This window comes from Trachemys scripta, chromosome 7, assembly GCF_013100865.1.
Source record: "Trachemys scripta elegans isolate TJP31775 chromosome 7, CAS_Tse_1.0, whole genome shotgun sequence".
Classification (NCBI taxonomy): domain Eukaryota; kingdom Metazoa; phylum Chordata; order Testudines; family Emydidae; genus Trachemys; species Trachemys scripta.
Genome location: NC_048304.1, coordinates 57344957 through 57365908, shown reverse-complemented (window position 1 = coordinate 57365908; position 20952 = coordinate 57344957). Strand labels below are relative to the sequence as shown.

Below are 20952 nucleotides of genomic sequence, written 5' to 3'. Positions count from 1 at the left end.
ATCCCTATCACAAAAAATAGTGCTGCAGTTGGCACTAACTGTCCCCCTTACACTGTAGTTGTAGCCATGACATTCCCATGATAACAGAGAGACAAGGTGGGTAAGGTAATATCTTTTATTGGACCAACTTGTGTTGGTGACAGAAACAAGCTTCTGAGTGTGGCTTAAAAGCTTGTGTCTCTCACCAACAGAAGTTGATCCAATAAAAGATCACCTGATCCATCTTGTTTCCCTTTCTGACAGTTTCAGCAAAAGGCTAGGATGGAATGGACTGAATTCCTGGCTCACTCCTAGCGGTGGTTTGCTCTCCTACATTATGCAGAGTGTAGTCGCAATGGCAAAGAAACATGGGGGTGGGGATAAGCCATCGCTCTTGGCATACAGTCTGTCCTGGGCTGGCAGTGTGATGTGATGACATGTGTCAAGTGACCACAATGCAAACGCCTAAAAAGAGCATAACTCCTTTAGCAAGTTTAGCAAGCTAAAGCTAACTCGGAATGTTGGACTGTGCAGACTCAAACCAGTTGACCCCAGTAAAGTACCACAGAGATGTGGCTAATGTGTTCTGCAAATGATCATCATATCTCACGCATAAGAAAAGCCAAGCTGGATAAAAAGCTGTTGAGCCCCAGCAAGATGCATGTCACTAAAGCAAACAGCCTCCTAGAAAAAAGTTAGATCTTTAAATGGTAAGTTAAACAAAGCACAGCTTGGGCTAGCCTGGTCCAACTGCCGGAATACAATTACAGGACATAAACCAACCTCTGACTGATGTGGGTTAGACGAATCTTCCCACATGGGCAAATTATTCTGTAATAGTTCACTATGGGGTATCTTGCACCTTGTCCAAAGCATCTGAGACTATCAGAGGCAGAATGCTCTCGTCTGGTGAGTCGGTTCCTGTGCCCCCTTCCCTCTCTGCTTAAATGTGTTGCCCCCTTTTCTCTTTCTGCAGCAAGGGAACATTTTCCTAGTGGACTATGAACTGCTGGATGGTATTGATGCCAATAAAACAGACCCATGCACATTACAGTACCTGGCTGCACCCATCTGCTTACTGTATAAGAACATGGAGAATAAGATAGTTCCCATTGCTATCCAGGTATGTTTGTTGTCTGAGCCATTAATGGGGCACTGTGCATTGTTATGGGCAGTGTTTTAAAAAATGATTTTTAACCCTTTCAGATCAGTCAAATCCCCGGACCAGACAATCCCATTTTCCTCCCATCAGATGACAAATACGACTGGTTATTGGCGAAAATTTGGGTTCGCTCTTCGGATTTCCACATGCATCAGACTGTGACCCATCTTCTGCGGACACACTTAATTTCAGAAGTGTTTGGTATAGCCATGTTCCGGCAGCTGCCTGCTGTGCACCCCCTTTTCAAGGTAGGTAATTACTTTCAAGGAAGAATAATAGATTCCAGCAAGAGCGTGTGCCGGAGAGATTATCACTCTGTTTCAACAAGGACTGACTGAGAAGGAGTGGCTCAAAACTTACAAAGGTTTGCAGCTTTCAGGGCACTTTTCTCCTTTCTGTGGGCTGAATATTTTGAACCAGGAGAAAACAAACTTGTATTAGTTGTATAGATAGTTTGGTTGGTTGCACTCCAAGGTGACATCACAACAAAGTCTGAAATTTCAGGTCTTTAAACTTGTCAGACATTTGCTATGAGATGAAATCATAAAGGGAGAATCAAACTGTGCTCCTTTCTCCTTTCTCTTTTCCTGCACAGCTCCTGGTACCCCATGTGCGCTTCACAATAGCCATCAACACCAAAGCCCGAGAGCAGCTCATCTGTGAATGTGGCCTCTTTGACAAGGTGAGACAATCATGCTTCTGCTTTCCTTCCCCCGTCAACTACCTTGCAACCCTTCCTCTGACTGTAAGGCTTACTCCCTTATCTGTTGCGCTGTGTTTTGTTTCTTGTGCTAGATGTTCAAAAAGTTGCACGAGACAACATGAAGATACTGCCTTTCACCTTTAATTGACCAATTCAAAACTGAATGGGGTCTGTAGTAATCAAGTATCATAGGCACTAATGGCTGTTTGGATTGTGTGAACTGAGCTTATATAATATACAAGTGCATGTGGGCATATACATACAAACACAATTATATGCAGACGTTTATAACTTTATAGATATAGAAGCTAACACATGGTATGTTTGTACATTATAGGGCTGTAGGGTACAATTTTCAAAAGCACCTGAGTGATTTAGGAGGCTATGGCCCATTTTCAGAAGTGAAAATGGGACTTTAGGTGCTTGTGAAGATGTTTACCCATGGTGTTTGTGTGTTGAATACTAGATGTCATTGTTGTGTTGTTTGTGCCCAAAAGTTAACCTTATTTAAGTGTAGTTCTTAGACTTCATTTTTGAAGTGTTTATTTGCATGGGAACTGGGTTGTGTACTAAAAATAGTGTAAGGGTCTGATAAGACAAGGAGATAAACTAGGTCTCACTAAACGCCCTGCTAGAAGATGCTGAAATCAAGATAGGTTTCTATGGACCACCAGTCCCCTGCGTCAATCCTGACCACCATTTCCTTGAATTGCAAAAAACAGCAGAATCATGGCTTTGTGATGATGAATTTTGGAACTGCTGCTGCTATCAACTTGCAGCCATTCCACTTTGGGTTGCAGTTGTCTCAGATTTCACTAGCTAAGCATGACTGGATCATAGGTTCATAGATTCTAGGACTGGAAGGGACCTCGAGAGGTCATCGAATCCAGTCCCCTGCCCGCATGGCAGGACCAAATACTGTCTAGACCATCCCTGATAGACGTTTATCTAACCTACTCTTAAATATCTCCAGAGATGGAGATTCCACAACCTCCCTAGGCAATTTATTCCAGCACCCTGTCTGTGCTACAGCATCATGTATGCATTGCAGACAACTCCATGCAGAAGTTCACAGGTAACTGCTCACTGAAGGAAAAACCCTGCCATATATTGGCAGAGAATCAGTCAGGCAGGAGGCCAGCTGGTAACTAATGAAAATGAGATAAGTGTCGTGTGAAGAATTGCAGCTTGGGATGCTCGCAGATAATGATTTTGCTGTCTTTCAGTAAATGAGCCTCCACTGAGAGCAGTTTCCATTTGGGGTCAGATGCAGATGATTACGTTAAGAAGCAACTAGAATTCAATAAATATAAGATGAGTGATAGGAAGGTGGTGGGGCCATATGTTAGAAAGAGAGAAACTTGGAGGGAAGAACATTTTTTAAAATATTTAATCTGATGCTGTTATGATGCAGCTTGTTACAGGCATGCCATACTTCCGCATGAGATGTAAACTGAAGCCTTGGCCACTTCTGATTTGGTCCCATTGCACATTTCATAAGATGCGATCCAGTTGTTTTGGCTAAATTCCAGTTTGAGTAATTACATACTGCCACCCTTACTACCCCTCGAATTGGATGCTGTATCCATCTTTGCCTCCTGTCATAAACTGTCGTATAAAATTATGGTGCACAGTTAAGCTGCTGGCATGTTCCACCCCAGATGTGACTGCATTCTAGTGAGTGATTCTGGGGTGCGTGTGCGCATGTATGTGTGGTAAAGTGTTTTGGGATCCTTTGGCAATAAATGGAAGGTATTATTAGGAGATGCTATAAGTGGGAGAAAACTAGTCTGGAAAAACCCTGGATGTGAATGATGATCCGCTAAATGAGTGTGAAAGATTCAAACCCAAATGTGCAGTCTCACTCTGTTTGGCTAAGCCAATAGTAATTCACGTGGAGGTTTGAGTTTCTCCTGCTGAAACATGTGCATGGGCCTGCTCCCATACCAGCTGCTGGGAGGTGGACAGGACAGCGTGTGAGACCTCAGCAAGGGCAACCACGTTCTCCTAATGCTCTTGAGTCTCGTTTTTTACACTGAAGGCGAATGCCACTGGTGGAGGTGGACATGTGCAAATGGTCCAGCGAGCAACAAAAGAACTTACCTACAGTTCCCTCTGCTTCCCAGAGGAAATCAAAGCCAAAGGGATGGACAGCAAGGAAGATATCCCATATTACTACTATCGGGATGATGGCATCAAAGTCTGGGAGGCAATAAAGAGGTAGGAGACACTGTGTGTCTCTGTCACTTTGGATCAAACCTGCCTGCCTGTTCTTGCAAGTAAAAATGTCGGGGGGGGGGGGGGGGAGGTTGCCAGCCTTGCAAATTGAACCTGGGCTCTGGGAGCCATGCTGGGTACTTTCCTTCTTGTGTGTCTTGACCAGCAACAGAGATTCTGCTGGCCAAATTCTGCCCCCAGAGACACCTGTGCAACCCATGCTTTTCAGTAGGAGTGCATGGGGTTAAACAAGGGTTGAATTTGGCCACAAGATGGAACATAATCAACTGTACTATCAGTGATGGACGAGCCAGAATAGAATCTATCTTCCTGTCCCAGAGTTGTTAGCTCTGCAGGGTCAATAGGCCTCATTCACACCAGAGAGTTTTGATTTCACATGTGGACAGGCCATTATTTTGGCTTGAGAGTGACTTTCTCTGGCTTAAGCCAATTAGGCTTCAGCTAAACTGAGTTAAAGCCCTCTTGAACTGAAAGCATTAGTGCATGTTATTAATAGTCAGCATATTTGGAAACTCTGGTTCACATTCTTCTCCCCCATGCTCAGCTCTTGGTTTGGCAGCTGTTTATCTTGAGTATCTCCCAACACTGTTAGATCCCAGATGAAAGGCAAAGAAATCCCATCTTTCATGTGGTTATTTTCTTGATGCACTTGGTGGTGTTTTTCTCCCCTTTACTGATTAATCTTGCTTATATGCCTTTACAAATACTGAATAGTACTTTACTCCATCGATAGCCCCATGGCAGCCAATGGGAGTGCTTGCAGGTGCTAGACAGCATGGTGGGAGGGTGTCAGAATCTGGTCCTCAGTGAAACATCCTTCATTAACGAGTTGTTCGGTTTCTGAACTCTCAAATTGTACATTTTAGAGTGTCTGTGACATACTGACCTGTGAACGTGTTGTTATGCAGGGGCCTAGTCACGGTGACTCTCCTAAGCACTAGAGTACACCTCAACTAGGGTCCTCCAACACAGTAAGTGCCACTGTTAATATTGTTTGCTCTGTTCTTAAGTGGCTCAGATGTGGGGTGCAGATACTGGTCACTGGTCACATGGCAAATTACTCTTCCAGTTGTAGGCTAAATGCAATGCAGTGAAAGGAAGTCAATTCTGACACACAGGGGTCGATTTTGCACTGCCCTGCACCTGGTATAGTCCTCTTCATCTGGACGAGGTGGATCTAAAATGCTGCCAGTGGGGTTAGTGGAGAACTGGGAGCATTTTTTTACCCCAGGGGGAAGACAGTGGAGAATGTGGAGAGCTTTATCTCCGGCTGCTGCAAGATTTTGTTTAAGAGCACTTCGTGTCAGCAGCCCTTGCAGAGGGAGGGAGTTCAATGGAGTGTCAGAATAGAGAGAGGATGATCACTTAGTGCACTGGATTAGGAAGGAGCTGCAGCCAAAGAGTATAAAGATGGAGGAGGAGAGAAAGGGAGGTTTAGGCAGAAGGGAATGTGAAGAAATGTCATCAGAGATCTAGGCAGAGCCTCAAAGGGGAAGGCAAGAAATGCAGACTTGATTGAGGAGGCCAGAGAGAATAAATGGAGGGAGTCAAAGAACAGGGGTGGGGGGATCGGGGAATGACATCGTTCTGAGCAGGCTGAAGGAGCTGTGCAAAGGCCAGAGATAATGCCATAGTTGCAGATGACTCGGAGCTGCTAGAGGGACTCCCCACCCAAGCCATGTTGCCATCAATGAGGCCCTCTGAGATCATGGAGTCCTCCACCCTCCACTGCCTCCTGTCCTGGGAGCAAATGCATGTTCGGAAGGTTGTGGCCATGCCCGCCTGCCAGTGCAATGTTTGATGTGCTATCTGAGACACCACGGCAAAGGGTCTCCAGGAAATGACAGGGCTTCCCTTCTGCTCTTTGTTCCCTTGCTGTGGCTGAAGCTTCATGACAGACGTGATTGACATCTACTACGAAAGTGATGAGGTCGTGTGTGAGGACCTGGAGCTCCAGGCCTTCGTCAAGGACGTCTATGTCTATGGAATGAAGGGCAACAAGTCTTCAGGTGAGGTGTGTCAGCCTGATCCGGGCTGAGTCTTCCATGGTGCCAGCCACAACTCAAAGCCACACACCCCAACGCCTTGGAGTCTCTCCCTCCTGGTTTTGTGGTTAAGGCACTGGGCTGGAACTCAGGGGATCTTGGTTCTAATGTCTGTGTCCTTCAGCTCACTGTCTGTACATTGGGGATAACTGCACTTCATCTTGTCTGTTTGGTTTGTAAGCTTCTTGGGACAGGGGCAGTTTTGTGCATGTGCTGCCACCAGCACAATGGGGCCTTTATTTTGGTCAGGGCCTCAGGACAATACAAATAATAAATAGAAAAGCATCTTTGATTCATCTAGTCCAAGCCCTCCCATAAGCAAGGAGGGCACTGGCTATATCCGTATCTTCCTGCCCTTCAGATTCACCCAGTGTTGTGCCATCACTGCCTTGCTATTAAGGTATTCCACACTTGTAGAGATGCCACTCTCACAACGCTTTCAAAGTTGGATTCACCTTCGCTTTCTCATCTCTCTGCTTCCCCATTCTTGGAAGTAGCTGGCTGGAATTGGACCTTCCCGTAGATTATGTGATTCTGGTCTCACCACCCTATATACGCATCCCCCGACCCCCTCCCCGCACAGTCTGGCCTCAAGGAAGGGTGGGGAAATCTCTGTTGGTGGGAAGAGCATTATGCACAGGAGACCCCCAATCCCTTTTCTCTCCCCAGCTGTCTCCCATAGGTTAACAAAAGCGTGGCTTTCTCTGCAATCACCTCTTTGGAGCTCCACTTGGTTTTACCTAGTCTTAAGGGTGTCTGATGTGAATATTTCTGTTCCTCCTCCCCTTGTTCCCCTGAACAGGTTTAGAATTGCCATTTTCCCACCTCCCACCATCCCTTAAATGCTGCCTTCAGGCTAATCGTACGTCATTGTCCCTCTGCCTCCTGGGTCATTTACTCGCCAAACTTTTTAGACATAGCGCAGCAATGTTTACTCTTGTACAATGTTGCCCTGCTTGAATTGTGAACTGAGGTGAAAGGGGAATGGCTGAGAGTGCTCAGCTCTCATTCATGTCTTTAGCTGCTGGGAACCTGGTCGGAAGAAATAGAATGGAATTGTTTTAAAATATAAAAACATCCCTTTGCCTTCATATAGAACCTTCCACCTGAGGATCTCACAGGGCCTTACAAACATCAATGAAGCCTTAAAATTCCCCTGTGAGGTGGGTCAGTGAATCCACCATTTTACAGATGGGTTGCTGAGGATCAGAGAGGTGCCAAGGCTACCTGGCAGATCAGTAGCAGAAGCCAGGAACAGAAAGCCATGCGCTGTTTGACCTACCGCAGGCCAATAACTCAGGTGTGCCATAACTGATCCAAACCTTATTTCCAGCTTTCTTTTCCTCCCCGTTTTAGGATTTCCGAAGACAATCAAGACCCGCGAGAAGCTATCGGAATATCTAACTGTGGCGATATTCACAGCGTCAGCCCAGCACGCGGCTGTGAATTTTGGTCAGGTATGGGTGTAGAAGAGTTGGACTCATGGCTGGGTGTGGAGCAGCAGCTATATTCTCATCAGATGCCTCCTGTTGACCATCGTGCTGGTCCCACTGTGGCCCGCCTCTTCTCATGACTCAGCCCCTGGCCAGTCATGTTTAGTCCCCGCCCTGCCAGAGAGTCTAACAAATAAATGTCCAATCTCCTTATGTGCGGTCTTTGACCCCGATGCTGGGCCCTGTAGTCTTTTCACACCTTTGTCTCAGGGCTTTCCAGTGTCCCTATCCCCTTATATCTGGGGGTTTCATGCCTCCTTCACCAGTGGCTGATAGGAGACCCCAGGCTCCTCCTCTCCTGAGGGTTCCAGCCCAGGGCAGGGCCGGCTCTGGCTTTTTTGCCACCCTATGCAAAAAAGCCACCCGCCGCCCCGCCCCCCCCCGCCAGCGTGGCAGGGGAGGGCGCGGAGCGATCCCCCACCGGCCGGAGCGCCGGGGGGAGGGCGGGGAGCCCGACCGGGGCTCTCCGCTCTCCCCGGCGGCCAGAGCACCGGGAGCAGGGTGGAGAGCCCGCCGAGGGGAGGGCGGAGAGCCCCCGGCGGCAGGAGCGCCGCGCCGCCCCCCTCCAGGCGCCGCCCCAAGCACATGCTTGGTGGGCTGGTGCCTGGAGCCGGCCCTGGCCCAGGGACCCTCTGGTGAGCAGGCAAGGTCTGTTTATTCAGACCCACCCCCAGCTTCCTCCCTGGGCTTCTTCCTGCTGTGGTCTTTTCCCAGGCCTTCTCCCCCCTGCATCCCTAGGTTCACCCTTCTTGCAGGGCCAGGACTTGCTGGGCTCCCCCTTGGACTCCTCCAAGATAATCCCAAACCAACTTCTGCCCTCCTCAGACTTGATCTTTCATTCCTCAATCCAACGCCTGCAAGGCCAGTCCAGTATGAGGGCTCCCCATCGGAGCCTGCTCCATTCCCCAGCAGCTGCTCCGTGTCTCTGCGGGCCTCTAGCCAGACTTCTCTACTCAGGAGAGGATCCCAAGGCCAATTCTCTCCCACACTGTCTCTTTGATCCTCCCGTTGTTCCACTCTCTAGTCCCAGAGAGTGACTGCAGAGTTTCTTCTGCTCCCGCCTGCCAGTCTTTAAAGCAACCAGCAGCTCCTCCCCAACTGAGATTAACCTTTAATTAAGCCTAACTCACTCCCCAGATGCAGCCAGGTGGGTTAATTGGACTCTCAGGCCCTCATTAACCCCTTTATTTCCTGTGTGGGGTTTACACATTCTTATTTTCAAGAAGAATAGCGCTCATATCAGTTGGGATGTGCAGCTGCAGTGGCTTGGACTGGGAACTTTTTTTAAATGTATGGTTACACACTCAATTGCCCTTCTGTGCTAAAATACCCGCCTAGCCTCCTGCAAACACCATCAAAGTCCATGGGAACCGTGCCTTTTGAAAGGCCACTTATTTCAGTGCCTAAATATGGATTTTGGTGCCTAATTTGAGTCACGATTTGAACATTTTGGCTTCAGTGTTCAGATTATGGGTAACATTTTCAAACATGCCTAAGTACCGTTTTCAGAAGGGTCTGAGAAAGCTAACTTTCATGGAAAGTCAATGGGACTTAGACTCTTAGGTCACGTTGGGTAAAATTTTCAAAAGTTCAATAACCCCAACCAATGAGGAAGTAGATCTCAGGCCATTTTAAAGTTTACTGAGACACTTGCTGGTTTTAAAGTCCCACGATGGGACTCATCATGCTACATTGTGAACAGAATGTTGGGAATCATTGCGAAAGGGATAGATAATAAGACAGAAAATATCACATTGCCTCTATATAAATCCATGGTATGCCCACAGCTTGAATACTGCATGCAGATGTGGTCCCCCCACCTCAAAAAAGATATATTGGAATTGGGAAAGGTACAGAAAAGGGCAACAAAAATGATTAGGGGTATGGAACAGCTTCCATATGAGGAGAGATTAATAAGAATGTGACTTTTCAGCTTGGAAAAGAGACAACTAAAGGGGGATATGATAAAGGTCTATAAAATCATGATTGGTGTGGAGAAAGTAAATAAGGAAGTGTTATTTACTCTTTCACATAACACACGAACTAGGGGTCACCAAATGAAAGTAATAGGCAGCAGGTTTAAAACAAACAAAAGGAAGTATTTCTTCACACAGTGCACAGTCAACCTGTGGAACTCCTTGCCAGAGGATGTTGTGAAGACCAAGACTATAACAGGGTTCAAAAAATAACTAGATAAATTCATGGAGGATAGGTCCATCAATGGCTGTTAGCCAGGTGTCCCCAGCCTCTGTTTGCCAGAAGCTGGGAATGGGCAACAGCGGGTGGATCACTTGATGATTACCTGTTCTGTTCATTCCCTCTGGGGTACCTGGCATTGTCCACTGTGGAAAGACATGATACTGGGCTAGATGGACCTTTGGTCTGACCCAGTATGGCCGTTCCTATGTTCTTATATTCTTACATGATAACAGGGGTATCCCAACATGCCCTGTGCTGGCAGTATACCCACCACAAAACAGCCTACCTTTAGAATCCTGTTTTTTCTCCAATATTGAACAGCTCTGGAAAATAAAATGTATAATAATCTCCCCTTATCTCCTACATGGAACAAATTAAGTGTCTCACCAGACTTGAATAGTCTTCCAGTAGGTCTGGACTACAAAAAAAGTGCTTTCCTAAACTCAGTTAGTTGACTCAAGTTAACCAACATGACTGAAAGTGTCCCTTAATACCTAGTGTAGGCACAGTTTAAGCCTTTTAAACTCCTGTTAGCTTGTCCTTTTATAACTTTGAGGGATAGTCAAGGCTACAGCCAAGGCTAACATGATTTTAAACGTGGTAAACTGCATCTACACTAGGTGACAGGGGTGTTTCAAGTCACCTGACTCTAACCCCCAGCCCCACTGCTACCCCTCACACACACATAACCTGTTTTCTTCATATAGGCAGACCCATTTTGGCCTGGGAGAACCTAATTAAAAATTCTGCCCAGCCAGGAAAAATAGCATCAATTTACTATATAAAGTAAGTTGCTTTCAGAATCCCAAACATCCCAGGCCAATACACCTCTGCTCTGGACGGACTGGAAAGATTCCACAGTCAGAAGCAAAATCTTCCTTGGTTTTGACTATGTGCAACATTTTGTTATATACAGTGTTGTCGTAGCCATGTCGATCCCAGGATATCAGAGAGACAAGGCAGATGAGGTAATATCTTTTCTTAGATCAAGTTCTGTTGGCCAGAGAGACAAGCATTCGAGCTTACCCAGAACTCTTCTTCTTCAGCTGATCTGAGGAAGAACTCTGTGTAAGAGAGCTTGTCTCTCTCGCCAACAGAAGTTGGTCCAATAAAAGATATTACCTCACCCACCTTGTCTCTCTGATATCCTGGGATCGACATGGCTACAATAACGCTGTATTAGTGACTTTCCTAAATGCCGATGGTTGTGATTTTCACTGCAATCTCTTGCTTTATCTTGCCCCTCTTAGTATGACTGGTGTTCCTGGATTCCCAACTCCCCTCCGACCATGCGGCAGCCTCCCCCTACAGAAAAGGGGACAGTCACAATTGAGCAGATTGTGGAGAGCTTGCCAGACAGGGGTCGCTCTTGTTGGCATCTTGGAGCTGTCTGGGCCTTGAGCCAGTTCCAGGAGAATGAAGTAAGTTCAAGACCTTGTCTATTCTCTCTCAGGAGTCTGACTGCTCGGGGTTCACTCATCTCACAAGGCAAGGAAGGGGTTAACATTTTTCACTTGAATACTTGTAGAACTACAAAACTGGTTGCTTCGTGACCTCAATCCTTCAAAGGACTTGGGCGGTGATATCGTGGCTGCCAGTCCTGCTGGCAAGTGGGTTGTGCACTGGCAATTACTGTATCTCTACCATGGCTCCAACCAAGAGGATACTGTGATCTAGAGTTATAGGAGAGGGCAGAAGGAGGGTTATGGCAAAACCACATAAACTGGGAGCCAGGAGATCTGGGTTCTGTTCCTGGCTCTTTGCAAGTCACTTTGCCTCCCACTGCCTGTTTCCTCCTCTGTAAATGGGATAATGATACTCTCCTACCTTGCAAAGGGGCTGTGTGGCCAAATTCATGCAGGTTTGTGGAACACATTTTGAAGGGATGGAGGTTGAGTGAGGGTACGTACAGTGATAACTCTCTGTAAGAAGAGGTGAGCCTCAACTTAAAGGGTGAAACAATGGATGCCTCCTAGGGACACTCTGGAGTAGTTGTCCAAAGCAAGGAGCTGCATGATGGCAAAAGGGTACGTCGTGCGGCTTTTCTTTAGAATCCAAACAGACCAAAGTCTCCAGCAGCAGCGCTGATGTGTCCCAGGAGAGGGGGTTGCGTTGCTGCAGGATGGGACATTTAGACAGAACAGCTGGGGCTCCAGGGTTTATTTCCAACCTACCCCAAGAGTGATCTCTTTGTGTCTTCTACGATTAGCTGTTCCTGGGCATGTACCCAGATGAGCACTTCGTAGAGAAGCCAGTGAAGCAGGCCATGATGAAATTCCGCAAGGATCTCGATGAGATCGTCAGCGTCATCACTGAACGGAACAAGAACAAAAAACTACCCTACTATTACCTTTCCCCAAACCGGATCCCCAACAGCGTCGCTGTCTGAGCAGAGCTCCATGAGAGGCTGAAGGTTTGGAAAGCTCCATGACATGCGCCACTCATGAGCAGGCCCATCAGCAAAACAAGAAGCAACTCAGACCTCACTCAAAGTGGACCCTGAGTGGTTTTTGAATTACAAAATAAGTTTGGTTATTACTTTAATCATTTTACATGTTAATTATTATCAGGAAATGTCAGTTCAAATGTGTTCAGAAGTTCGTCTTAAAAGCTTTTACAAATCTTCAGACCCAGCAGTGTTTGCAAGCCAAATTGTGCATGAGATCAGGAAAGTTTGGATGACTAGAAACTGACTGAAAACAGAAACTGACTGGTCTATTCACATCTCGCGTTTCACTCAGCTTGGTCAGCAAAAATACACATCATCAGGACCAGCAAGTAAATTAGATTTTAATTCTGTTTTAATAAATGGCAGTGATATCAGGAACACAACAAAGCAAATTTACTTTTTAAAACTGGGCTTTTAAATCCAATTTTTAATGTATTTTTTTATCTTAGTCATAAACTTCCTGATTTGGAACCAGAAATAGAAGCCAGAAAATATCACTGTGCGTTCATATGAAGTGGTGTGGTCTCATGTGGAAGGAGGCTTCAGTAATTTTTTTGAATCAGGGTGTTATCTTTCTACATGAAATTTTAAAAGTTCTCTTCTCAGTGTCTTTCAACAGATGTTTTGTATTGTTGTGTATGGACAGACTTTTTGCTAGCTCCGCAATAAATGCAGACTGAGAAGTGCTTTTACTCAGTTTGTTTCCTGGCTGAGGTGGGTGGTTTTCAGGGTTTGGTTCGCCTTTTTTTTGTTTGTTTAGTTTAGGTACAATATGGCTCAATGTTTAGAAATGAAAATCTGAGGTTGTAGATCAAGAGGGCTGGTATGGGAATAGAAAGGCCCCAGCACCTCTGAAATCAGCTTCTCAATGTCTGCCCCATTCAGCACAGTTCACCATCTTTATCAGAAGGCCTCTTTCATTAAGTAACTATTTTTTGTCAGTACCATTGAGTAGTTAAGACCAGCTTCACTGTGCATGTATATAAACTGCAGAAACGCCCCCTCCCCTTCTCCGCCCCCTCCATCATGCACTTATAAGGATACCTACGTGTTAGAAGGATCAGGGACATGGAACAATCTGTGTTTTGCTTCCATGGCCTTTTAGCTGAAAACCCCAAACCTTGATCTTGATCTTCACAGTATCTAATCAATAAATAGAACAGCTTCTATCCGAGAGCTTGGAGTGGGACTAGTGTGTGAAAAGCCCCTGGACCGGTTTGAGTCAGGGCTATTTGGTGTCATGTAACAGTTTGACATTTCCTCTTGGCACTGCATTGAAGTCACTAGGCTTGACTAATACGTGACCTGGCTGCCACTGCATGACACTGTGCATTTTTGCAAATTACTTCTTGGAAAATAGAGATTACCGTTGGTTATAAAGAAACTCAGTACAAAAGGCTAAATTCATTTGTGGTGTAATCTCATTGGTTTTACACCATAAATGAAGTTGGTCCACTCTTTTCTAAACACAGTAATAATGAATATAGAAATGAGATTAGGGAAACATAAAGGGAAGGTTTGTGCTTTTGTTAATAACATTCTTTGTTATTTCTCCCATATTTTGTTGCCTGAAATATACCCTTGTGCCCTTACAGAATTTATTCTCCATAGATAAAAGTCTGTTTTGCTAATGGAATAAAACTGAACAAGAAAATAGGTCTGAATATTTTATTTCTCAATATCAACCATGATCAACTATTACAGAGGCTCCATTATACCAAAAGCCAACAGATGCAGAGGCATTTTATGAATTAGTGTTCACAATTTAGAGATGGTCACACTTCTGCAGTTAAAGAAATATGGTCATTTTCACTATTAATATAAATTTTAGAAAATGGTGCCATTAAAACATGTATGTTTTATATCCCCCTATGTTGCATATTCCCCACTTTGGTTTGTGGAAAGGGAAAGCCAAATAGATTCCATACATCTTACACTTCAAACTGTTTTTCCCCCCGCACCGAATAGTAACAGCAAATGCGGAAGGTAAAACCACTTCCTGCTGGGCGATAATATATTTGAAGTTGATGTGCCTTTCTTTGACCACAGTACCTAAAAAGTGCTGACTGCAGGAGTAAAGTTATGTATTTGTTTAGCAATCGCAGGGTATTTACCAGGGGATCAGATGTCTTTGTGTGCAAGTGGCACAAAACAAAGTTACACTAGAAAATGCTGCAGATGCTTTGGTCTCTGGTATATTTGGTGCACGCTTTCTGATTATGAAACTAATTTGCACTGTCAAAAATTCTATTTCTTTAATTACAAAAATTAAAAACAAACTGAGAGGAGACAGTCGCTCACTTGCAACTCTTGTTCCCTGTCACTGGCACACGATGGTGGGATAAAAGTAGAGTTGCTAGGTATACCTAGAGCACTGGCACTGAATTGATAACGGCCAGTTGATCCAATCCCAGGAGAACCAAGGTTGCCTGATGGGCCTCCCATTCCAGAGTCCAGTGAGCTGGTAGATGCTGGAGCACATATGGATGAGAGACCCTTCCTTCCATACTGGCTGGAAAGTGAGTCAATATAAGAGTCTCTGTGCTGCTATGGACAACCGTGCTCCAAGTGTTCAGCCTACTTTTGCCTCCAGTCAGTGCACCGGAGGAATTATCCTCACCCACTGGCGCAGAGCCATTCTGATCAGTCAGTCCCAGATGCACCTTCTCTCTCTCAGCCAAAGGCTTATGGGCCTCCACCTGTATCCAGTGGTTTGGAACTGGTTGGGGCTACGTGAAGGAGAACTGGAAGTCTCCTGCCTCATTTGTTTCGGACCAGTGAGGTAAAAGTGCACAAGCCATGCTGTTCAGAGGAGACTTTCTCCCTAGCCTTTTAAACAACGAGTGTGATGCGTGTCCACGCTGGCGAAACACCTAGAACCTGACCTTTCCCCCCAATCCTCCCTCTTGGGGCCAGAGAGAATATCACAGGTGCAAACTGACTTGCAAGTGAATGCCCTACATTTTATCTTCATGCACTGACAACCAAATGACCTACAAAGATGGTTAATGAATTCCTGCTCACCAACCTGATCCAGGTCCCACTGAAGTCTGTGTGCCTTTCAACTGACTTCACAGGGAGGTGGGTCAACACCAGGTGCTAGGAGCCGCTGCGAACAGAGAACCAAGGGACGGGGGGCTCTCACACCAAGATAGAATGCTCAGCTCTGCAACTGGTGGAGCTTCATAGAATCCAAAGCCAGAAGGGACCACTGTGATCATCCAGAATTAGCCCGGCCAGAGAACTGCCTCGAACTAATTCCTATTGCAAATCTTTTAGAAAAACATCCAGTCTTGATTTAGTAAATTGCCAATGATGGAGAATCCACCACAACCTTTGGTAAATTATACCAGGGTTAATAACCCTAACTGGTAAAAATTTACACCAGCTTTCCAGTTTGAATTTGTCTAGCTTAAACTGCCAGCCTGCCTCACCAGGGCTTCTCACTCCCTAGGCTCCAGGTGCCTTCATTTAAGCCCAGTTAATTGGTCCAATTGACATGTATGGCTAAGAGCCCGGGCCAGTGTCACCCTGTAACAGGGAGATGCGCATCCATTCTTAGCCACAAGCCCAGGGGTCTTAGTCACTTTTCAGCTGGACTGAGGATGCTGCCCCATGGGCCCAAAGGCAGCAGCTGGTTTCTAATATGTGAGATGGCTCCAATGCTACTTGCATGCTCCTGACATGGTTCCATAGCTCAGCAGAGGGCTGGGGGATTCTCCTAGCTGAGGGGGACAGCATGGGGGCTGGTCTCTCTCCTGCGCTGTTCTCAGTGGAGAGCCCCTTGCTGGCAGGGGCATAGAGACGATCCAGAGATCTTTCCCGCACCAGGGAGGACAGACCTTTGGAGAAGGGAGTCAGCTGGGGAGTGTCACTAGTCTGCCCGGCTCATCAGGCCCCAGCAACCCCCAGCACTGGCCCCACAGCACCCAGCCCCAAGTAGGGTTGGCAACTTTCTAATTGCAGAAAATCAAACCCCCTTGCCCCGCTTCTGCCTTGAGGCTCTGCCCCTTCTCTGAGGCCCCATCCCCTGCTCACTCCATGCCCTCCGTTGCTCACTCTCCCCCACCCTTGCTCACTCATTCATTTTCACTGGGCTGAGCGGGAGAGGGGGAGGACTCCAGCTGGGGGTGCGGACTCTGGGATGGGGATGAGGGGCTCAGGGTGTGGGAAGGGGCTATGGGCTGGGACGGGGGGTTGGAGTACAGGAGGGGAGTGAGACTTCCGGCTGAAGGTGTGCGGGCTCAGGGGTGGGCCCGGGGGATTGAGGTTCAGGAGGAGTCTCTGGGCTGGGGCTGAGGGGTTTGGAGTGTGGGAGAGGGCTCTGGGCTGGGGCAGTGGGTTGGGGTGCGGGAGGGAGGGTGAGGGTTCTGGGAGTGTGAACGCTGGGGTGGGGCCAAGGGGTTTGGCGTGTGGGAGGGGGCTCTGGGCTGGGGCAGTGGGTTGGGGTGCGGGAGGGAGGGTGAGGGCTCTGGGAGTGTGAACTCTGGGCTGGGGCCAAGGGGTTTGGAGTGCAGGATGGGGCTCAGGGCAGGGGTTTGGGGTGGAGGAGGGGGTGCAGAGTGCGGGCTCCAGGAGGGAGTTTGGGTGTGGGAGGGAAGGGTGTTGGAGCACAGGTTCCAGGCAGTGCAGACCTCAGGCAGCCCCGGCATTTCCTGGGGATGGAAGAAGTCTGCACAGCTCCCATGAAGCGATGGCATGTCCCCACCCACAGGTGCTGCCCCCACAGCTCCCATTGGCCACAGTTCCCATCCACTGGGTGCTGCAGAGCCGTGCTGACCGGAGTTGCCAGGGTCCCTCTTCAACTAGGTGTTCTGGTCAAAAACCAGAAGCCTCGCAACCCTAACCTCAACGGGGGGAAGAAGGGGAGGGGGTGAGTCCTGGCAGAATGTGAGGGGGGGAGAGTGAACAGCGGGTTCGGGAGGCTGGAGGGAGCAATTTTTGTGGTCTGTTGCTGTTTGCATTTTTTTTATTCCCCCACTTTGGAGTAGAGGGTGACTTGCTGGGCCATGAACTGGGGAGGGAGTATGACATACTGGGGTCCAATCCAGACTGAGTAACTGTGTCACCCCGGCCCTGTAAGTGGGGTGCCCTTTACAATGCCTTGCTGCTGTAGCCTTGAACCTGGACTGCTCACAAACATCTCCATCATGTAAGTCACACCGAGCTATGCCTGGGTGTGCTTCAGCCGGCCAGCCAGGCCTTGGCTCCTGCCAACCTGGGTCATGCTGCAAAGTGATCCCAGCACAGCCCCAGTCCTGGCTCTTCCCCCAGAAATGTATGTCCTGTACTGCCCAGCCCTCTCCTGGCCAGTCCAAATATGTTGACTCCGTTACACTTTTAAGAGCACAATATGCACACAACTTGTCACTTCCCCCAATGGAATTAGCCAGCCACTTTAACGTGAATACACTGAATTAGATAAAATACTAAAACAAGTTTATTAACTACAGAGAGAGATTTTCTGTGAGTACAAGTAATGAGGCATAAACGGGTACAAGAAAATGAAAGACATAATGCTTACTGGTGCCTAACTTCGATTCAAAGGAAAGTTTTCTCACCAGATGCTTTCAGCAGCCTTTCTAACCAAACTCTTTAAGTCAAGCCTCCCTGCCCCCAAGTCCAATGGCTGCTTCCTTTATCTCTTCAGGGGCAGTGACTGCAGTGGTCAGGGAGAGCCAGAGGGGGGTGTTTGTTCCTCTTTTTTATAGTTTTAGTTCCCCTCTTGAAAAACATTTCCAGCTGAGAGCTCGCACTAGGAGTCTACGTAGAACACTGTTCCCTGCTTGGTTTTCTACCTGTTTGAACTTCTTTTTCCCCCCCCTTTCCTGCTTGATGATGCTGGTTACTGCTTAAACGCAAATTAAGCAGTGCACACGTTCCTTTGGCTCTTTGGGCACCATACTCAGGAATCTTATAACTTCCCATACAATGTTGCCACAGATATTTTACCAGGCCACGCCTGACCTGCAAATCATCTTTTCAAGGAAAAAAAAAACCCTCATCAGGCATTCTTTGGACAACAATTATTACAGTACTGTGTAGGATGTGAATACAGTGGTATAGTCTAGCATATGGGGCTAAGGCCAGGAACCCCAAACTCTATCTGGGAGAGACAGTGGCAGCCCAGAAATCCTGCTCTATAGAAAGGGTGACAGTACTTACCCTTCCCCACCCCCATCCTCTGTTTATCTCCATTCCCCGGACCCCCTGTTCCTCCAAAGTTCCCCTGCATTGAGTCAACCGGGGCTGCTTGTCCCCCCGCCCCAGGAAACACTGAGTGGGGCTGAGAGAGGCAGCACCATTAATTGTGAATGGTGATCCGGGGTTGGGTTGGGTGTGGGGAGGGGAAGCTAGGTGTACCGTGCTTATTCCAGCTCTTTTGAACTGGCAAGTTTTCAGTGTGCCAGTCATGGCACCCAACTTCACCCTCCATTCCTGAGTGAAAAGCCCCAGCTTTCTTGCTTGCCTGGCTGCCGAACCCCAGTGTCTCAGGCAGGCCCTGGTTTGTATTGGTTCAGCTCACACTTGTGTCCCGAGCTGAGACTCGGAGCCCCTTTTCCTGAGAAGCTGGTAAAGTTCCTCTTTTTGCTTTGCCTGTTTTTCCAAAAGGCAACAAAGCAGCTCTGTCTCAGCTGTTTCCTGCACTATGTGCTCTTTTCGGATGTAGAGGGCCTCTGCCAAATTCTGGTTTCATGAGGAACACGTTCCCCTATAAGTGGGGCGCTAGCGGGGAACTGGCCACTCCATTTCTAAGCCACAGTTCATAAACCCATCCAAGCAGTTAGCCAGCTCAGCAAATGGTTCTCAGAGCACGAAGAAGAGCAGAGTGGTTAGTAGAAGTTTAAAAATTAAATTGCTGTACATATTTACAGTAAATATTCTAGCTCGATTAATATTAACATATTTCATTTTAGAAGTTTTTTTTAAAGTCTTCTGCAATCTTGCTCTGCCCATTTTGAATAATCTCTCATTTGGCTATTTTGGGAAGGTCCTGATGGACAGCTCTGCTCCCAGTGAAAGGCAGAGAAGTTACTATTTCTGATATCCCGATAAGTGAAAAAAACACCACGCTAAATCCTGTGGTTGGGGTTGGCTGGCACGGGGAGAGGGGGCAGTGGGAGGGAGAGAAGGTGGGTGGGTGGGTGTGAGTGTTCAGATGTCTGTCCAGCTCCCACGCACTATGTACACATGAAAATAATAATCCCTATATGTAATATAATCTCTAGAGTGCTGGCACAATACCCAGCTGAGTCCATATGATCTAGTTACACAAATAAATGGAGATCTTCTCATATTTGTAAATCACATTCTCTGTTCAGTTAAAGGAAGGGGGGGTGGAAATTTCATAATGCACAGCCCCAAAATTCTTTAATCCAGCCCTGCAAGTAGGGCCATGGAAACAGGCTGCAAATATTTAATGGGTGTAACCCCCAGCCTCACAAGGGAGCAGTCAGGGCAGTAAGAAGGGTTGTCGGCGCTGGAGGCGGACTACGGGAAAGGCAAGTTTAAGCTGACTATCAGGAGAAACTTCCCAGCAGTGCAAGCTACCGCTGTGGGAAACAATCTCCTAAGGGCCGTGGGGGAACTCAGTCACTGGAGGAGCTGTACAGTAGAGCAGACAGAGGAGTCTCTGTCAGGAGTTTGGACTTGGGGACTTCCAGCCATACACATCTATGATTGTATCTACCCTGTTGAGACCAGTCCTGCACCAGGCCCTGGGGAAGAGGAACGGGGAATGCTAACACAGCAGAGCTCCTGTGGCGGCATCACTGCTATGATTCTGTGAGGACTCGGGGCAGCCGTGGCGCTCACAGCCATTGCAGGGGCTGACCCCCAGGGAATCTAAGGTGAACTGAAGCTGTCCTAGGCATGGGACTCAGAGACCTCCCAGTTCCTCATAAATAGGGAAGCAAAACCTTACTAAGTGATGCAACGTTCCTGTAGTTCTCCAGCATGACTTCTTTGGGCAGTGCCCTCTGCATCTCCTCCAGAAAGCCTGTTCTGCAGCACTGAAATGCACCACCGTCTCCTGAAAAGTCCCGCAACAACAGCGCCCCCCCTCAGAGCCTGCTGCCCAGTGACCATCCACTGCTCAGTCACAGGCTGGTGGGAGGCCGAGGGCTCTGCCCAGGTTAGATCCTGCTAACATCAGCTTGGCTTACTGCTCTTTTATGCTCAGAGGTGCTGAAGGAGGGAGGAGGCAATGATGGGCCTGTGGCTAAGGCACTGCACTAGGAGACAGGAGTTGAGTTCCCAGCTCTCCCATGGGCTCTCTATGTGACCACAGCTGAAGCTCTCTGGCCTCATCATACAGGTGTTTAATGATGATGCTCCCCTCCTTCTGAAGGGCTGGTGAGAACATGCTGGTTAACAATGGGCCGATGGTCAGATACTACAGTGATGGGTACAAACACCTGGACAAAAGAAGCAGCGGAAGGAGAAAAGAGGTTGAGGAGCGAGCTAGACAGTGGATTTTAAGTGGGGAGGGCAGGGGAAGATTCCAATTTCACAAATGAAACAGCTGCATTAAACTAGTAAAGAACCTGTTGCTTTGGGGCAAGTTGGTGGAGGTAACGTGCCTACATCACTAGCCGCCCAGTGTTCCCTGCGACTCATCTGCAGTATTGGAGAAGTGCCAGGCCATGCAGGAAACATTTCCCACAGCTGCAGCCTCTTTTCCC

The 20952-nt window shown here is 47.5% G+C and overlaps 1 protein-coding gene across 1 annotated transcript in view; it reads left to right on the top strand.

Annotated features, from left to right (window-relative positions):
* The window catches only part of ALOX5 (arachidonate 5-lipoxygenase), a gene marked incomplete at its 5' end in the record, with an annotated part of 39869 nt that extends 25947 nt beyond the window's left edge, over positions 1-13922 (top strand). The window contains 8 exon segments of the mRNA XM_034776985.1: positions 956-1102; positions 1186-1389; positions 1737-1823; positions 3886-4064; positions 5970-6091; positions 7484-7584; positions 11070-11240; positions 12029-13922. Coding sequence (XP_034632876.1) covers positions 956-1102; positions 1186-1389; positions 1737-1823; positions 3886-4064; positions 5970-6091; positions 7484-7584; positions 11070-11240; positions 12029-12208 — 1191 coding nt within the window.
* Between the last annotated feature and the right edge of the window lie 7030 nt (positions 13923-20952).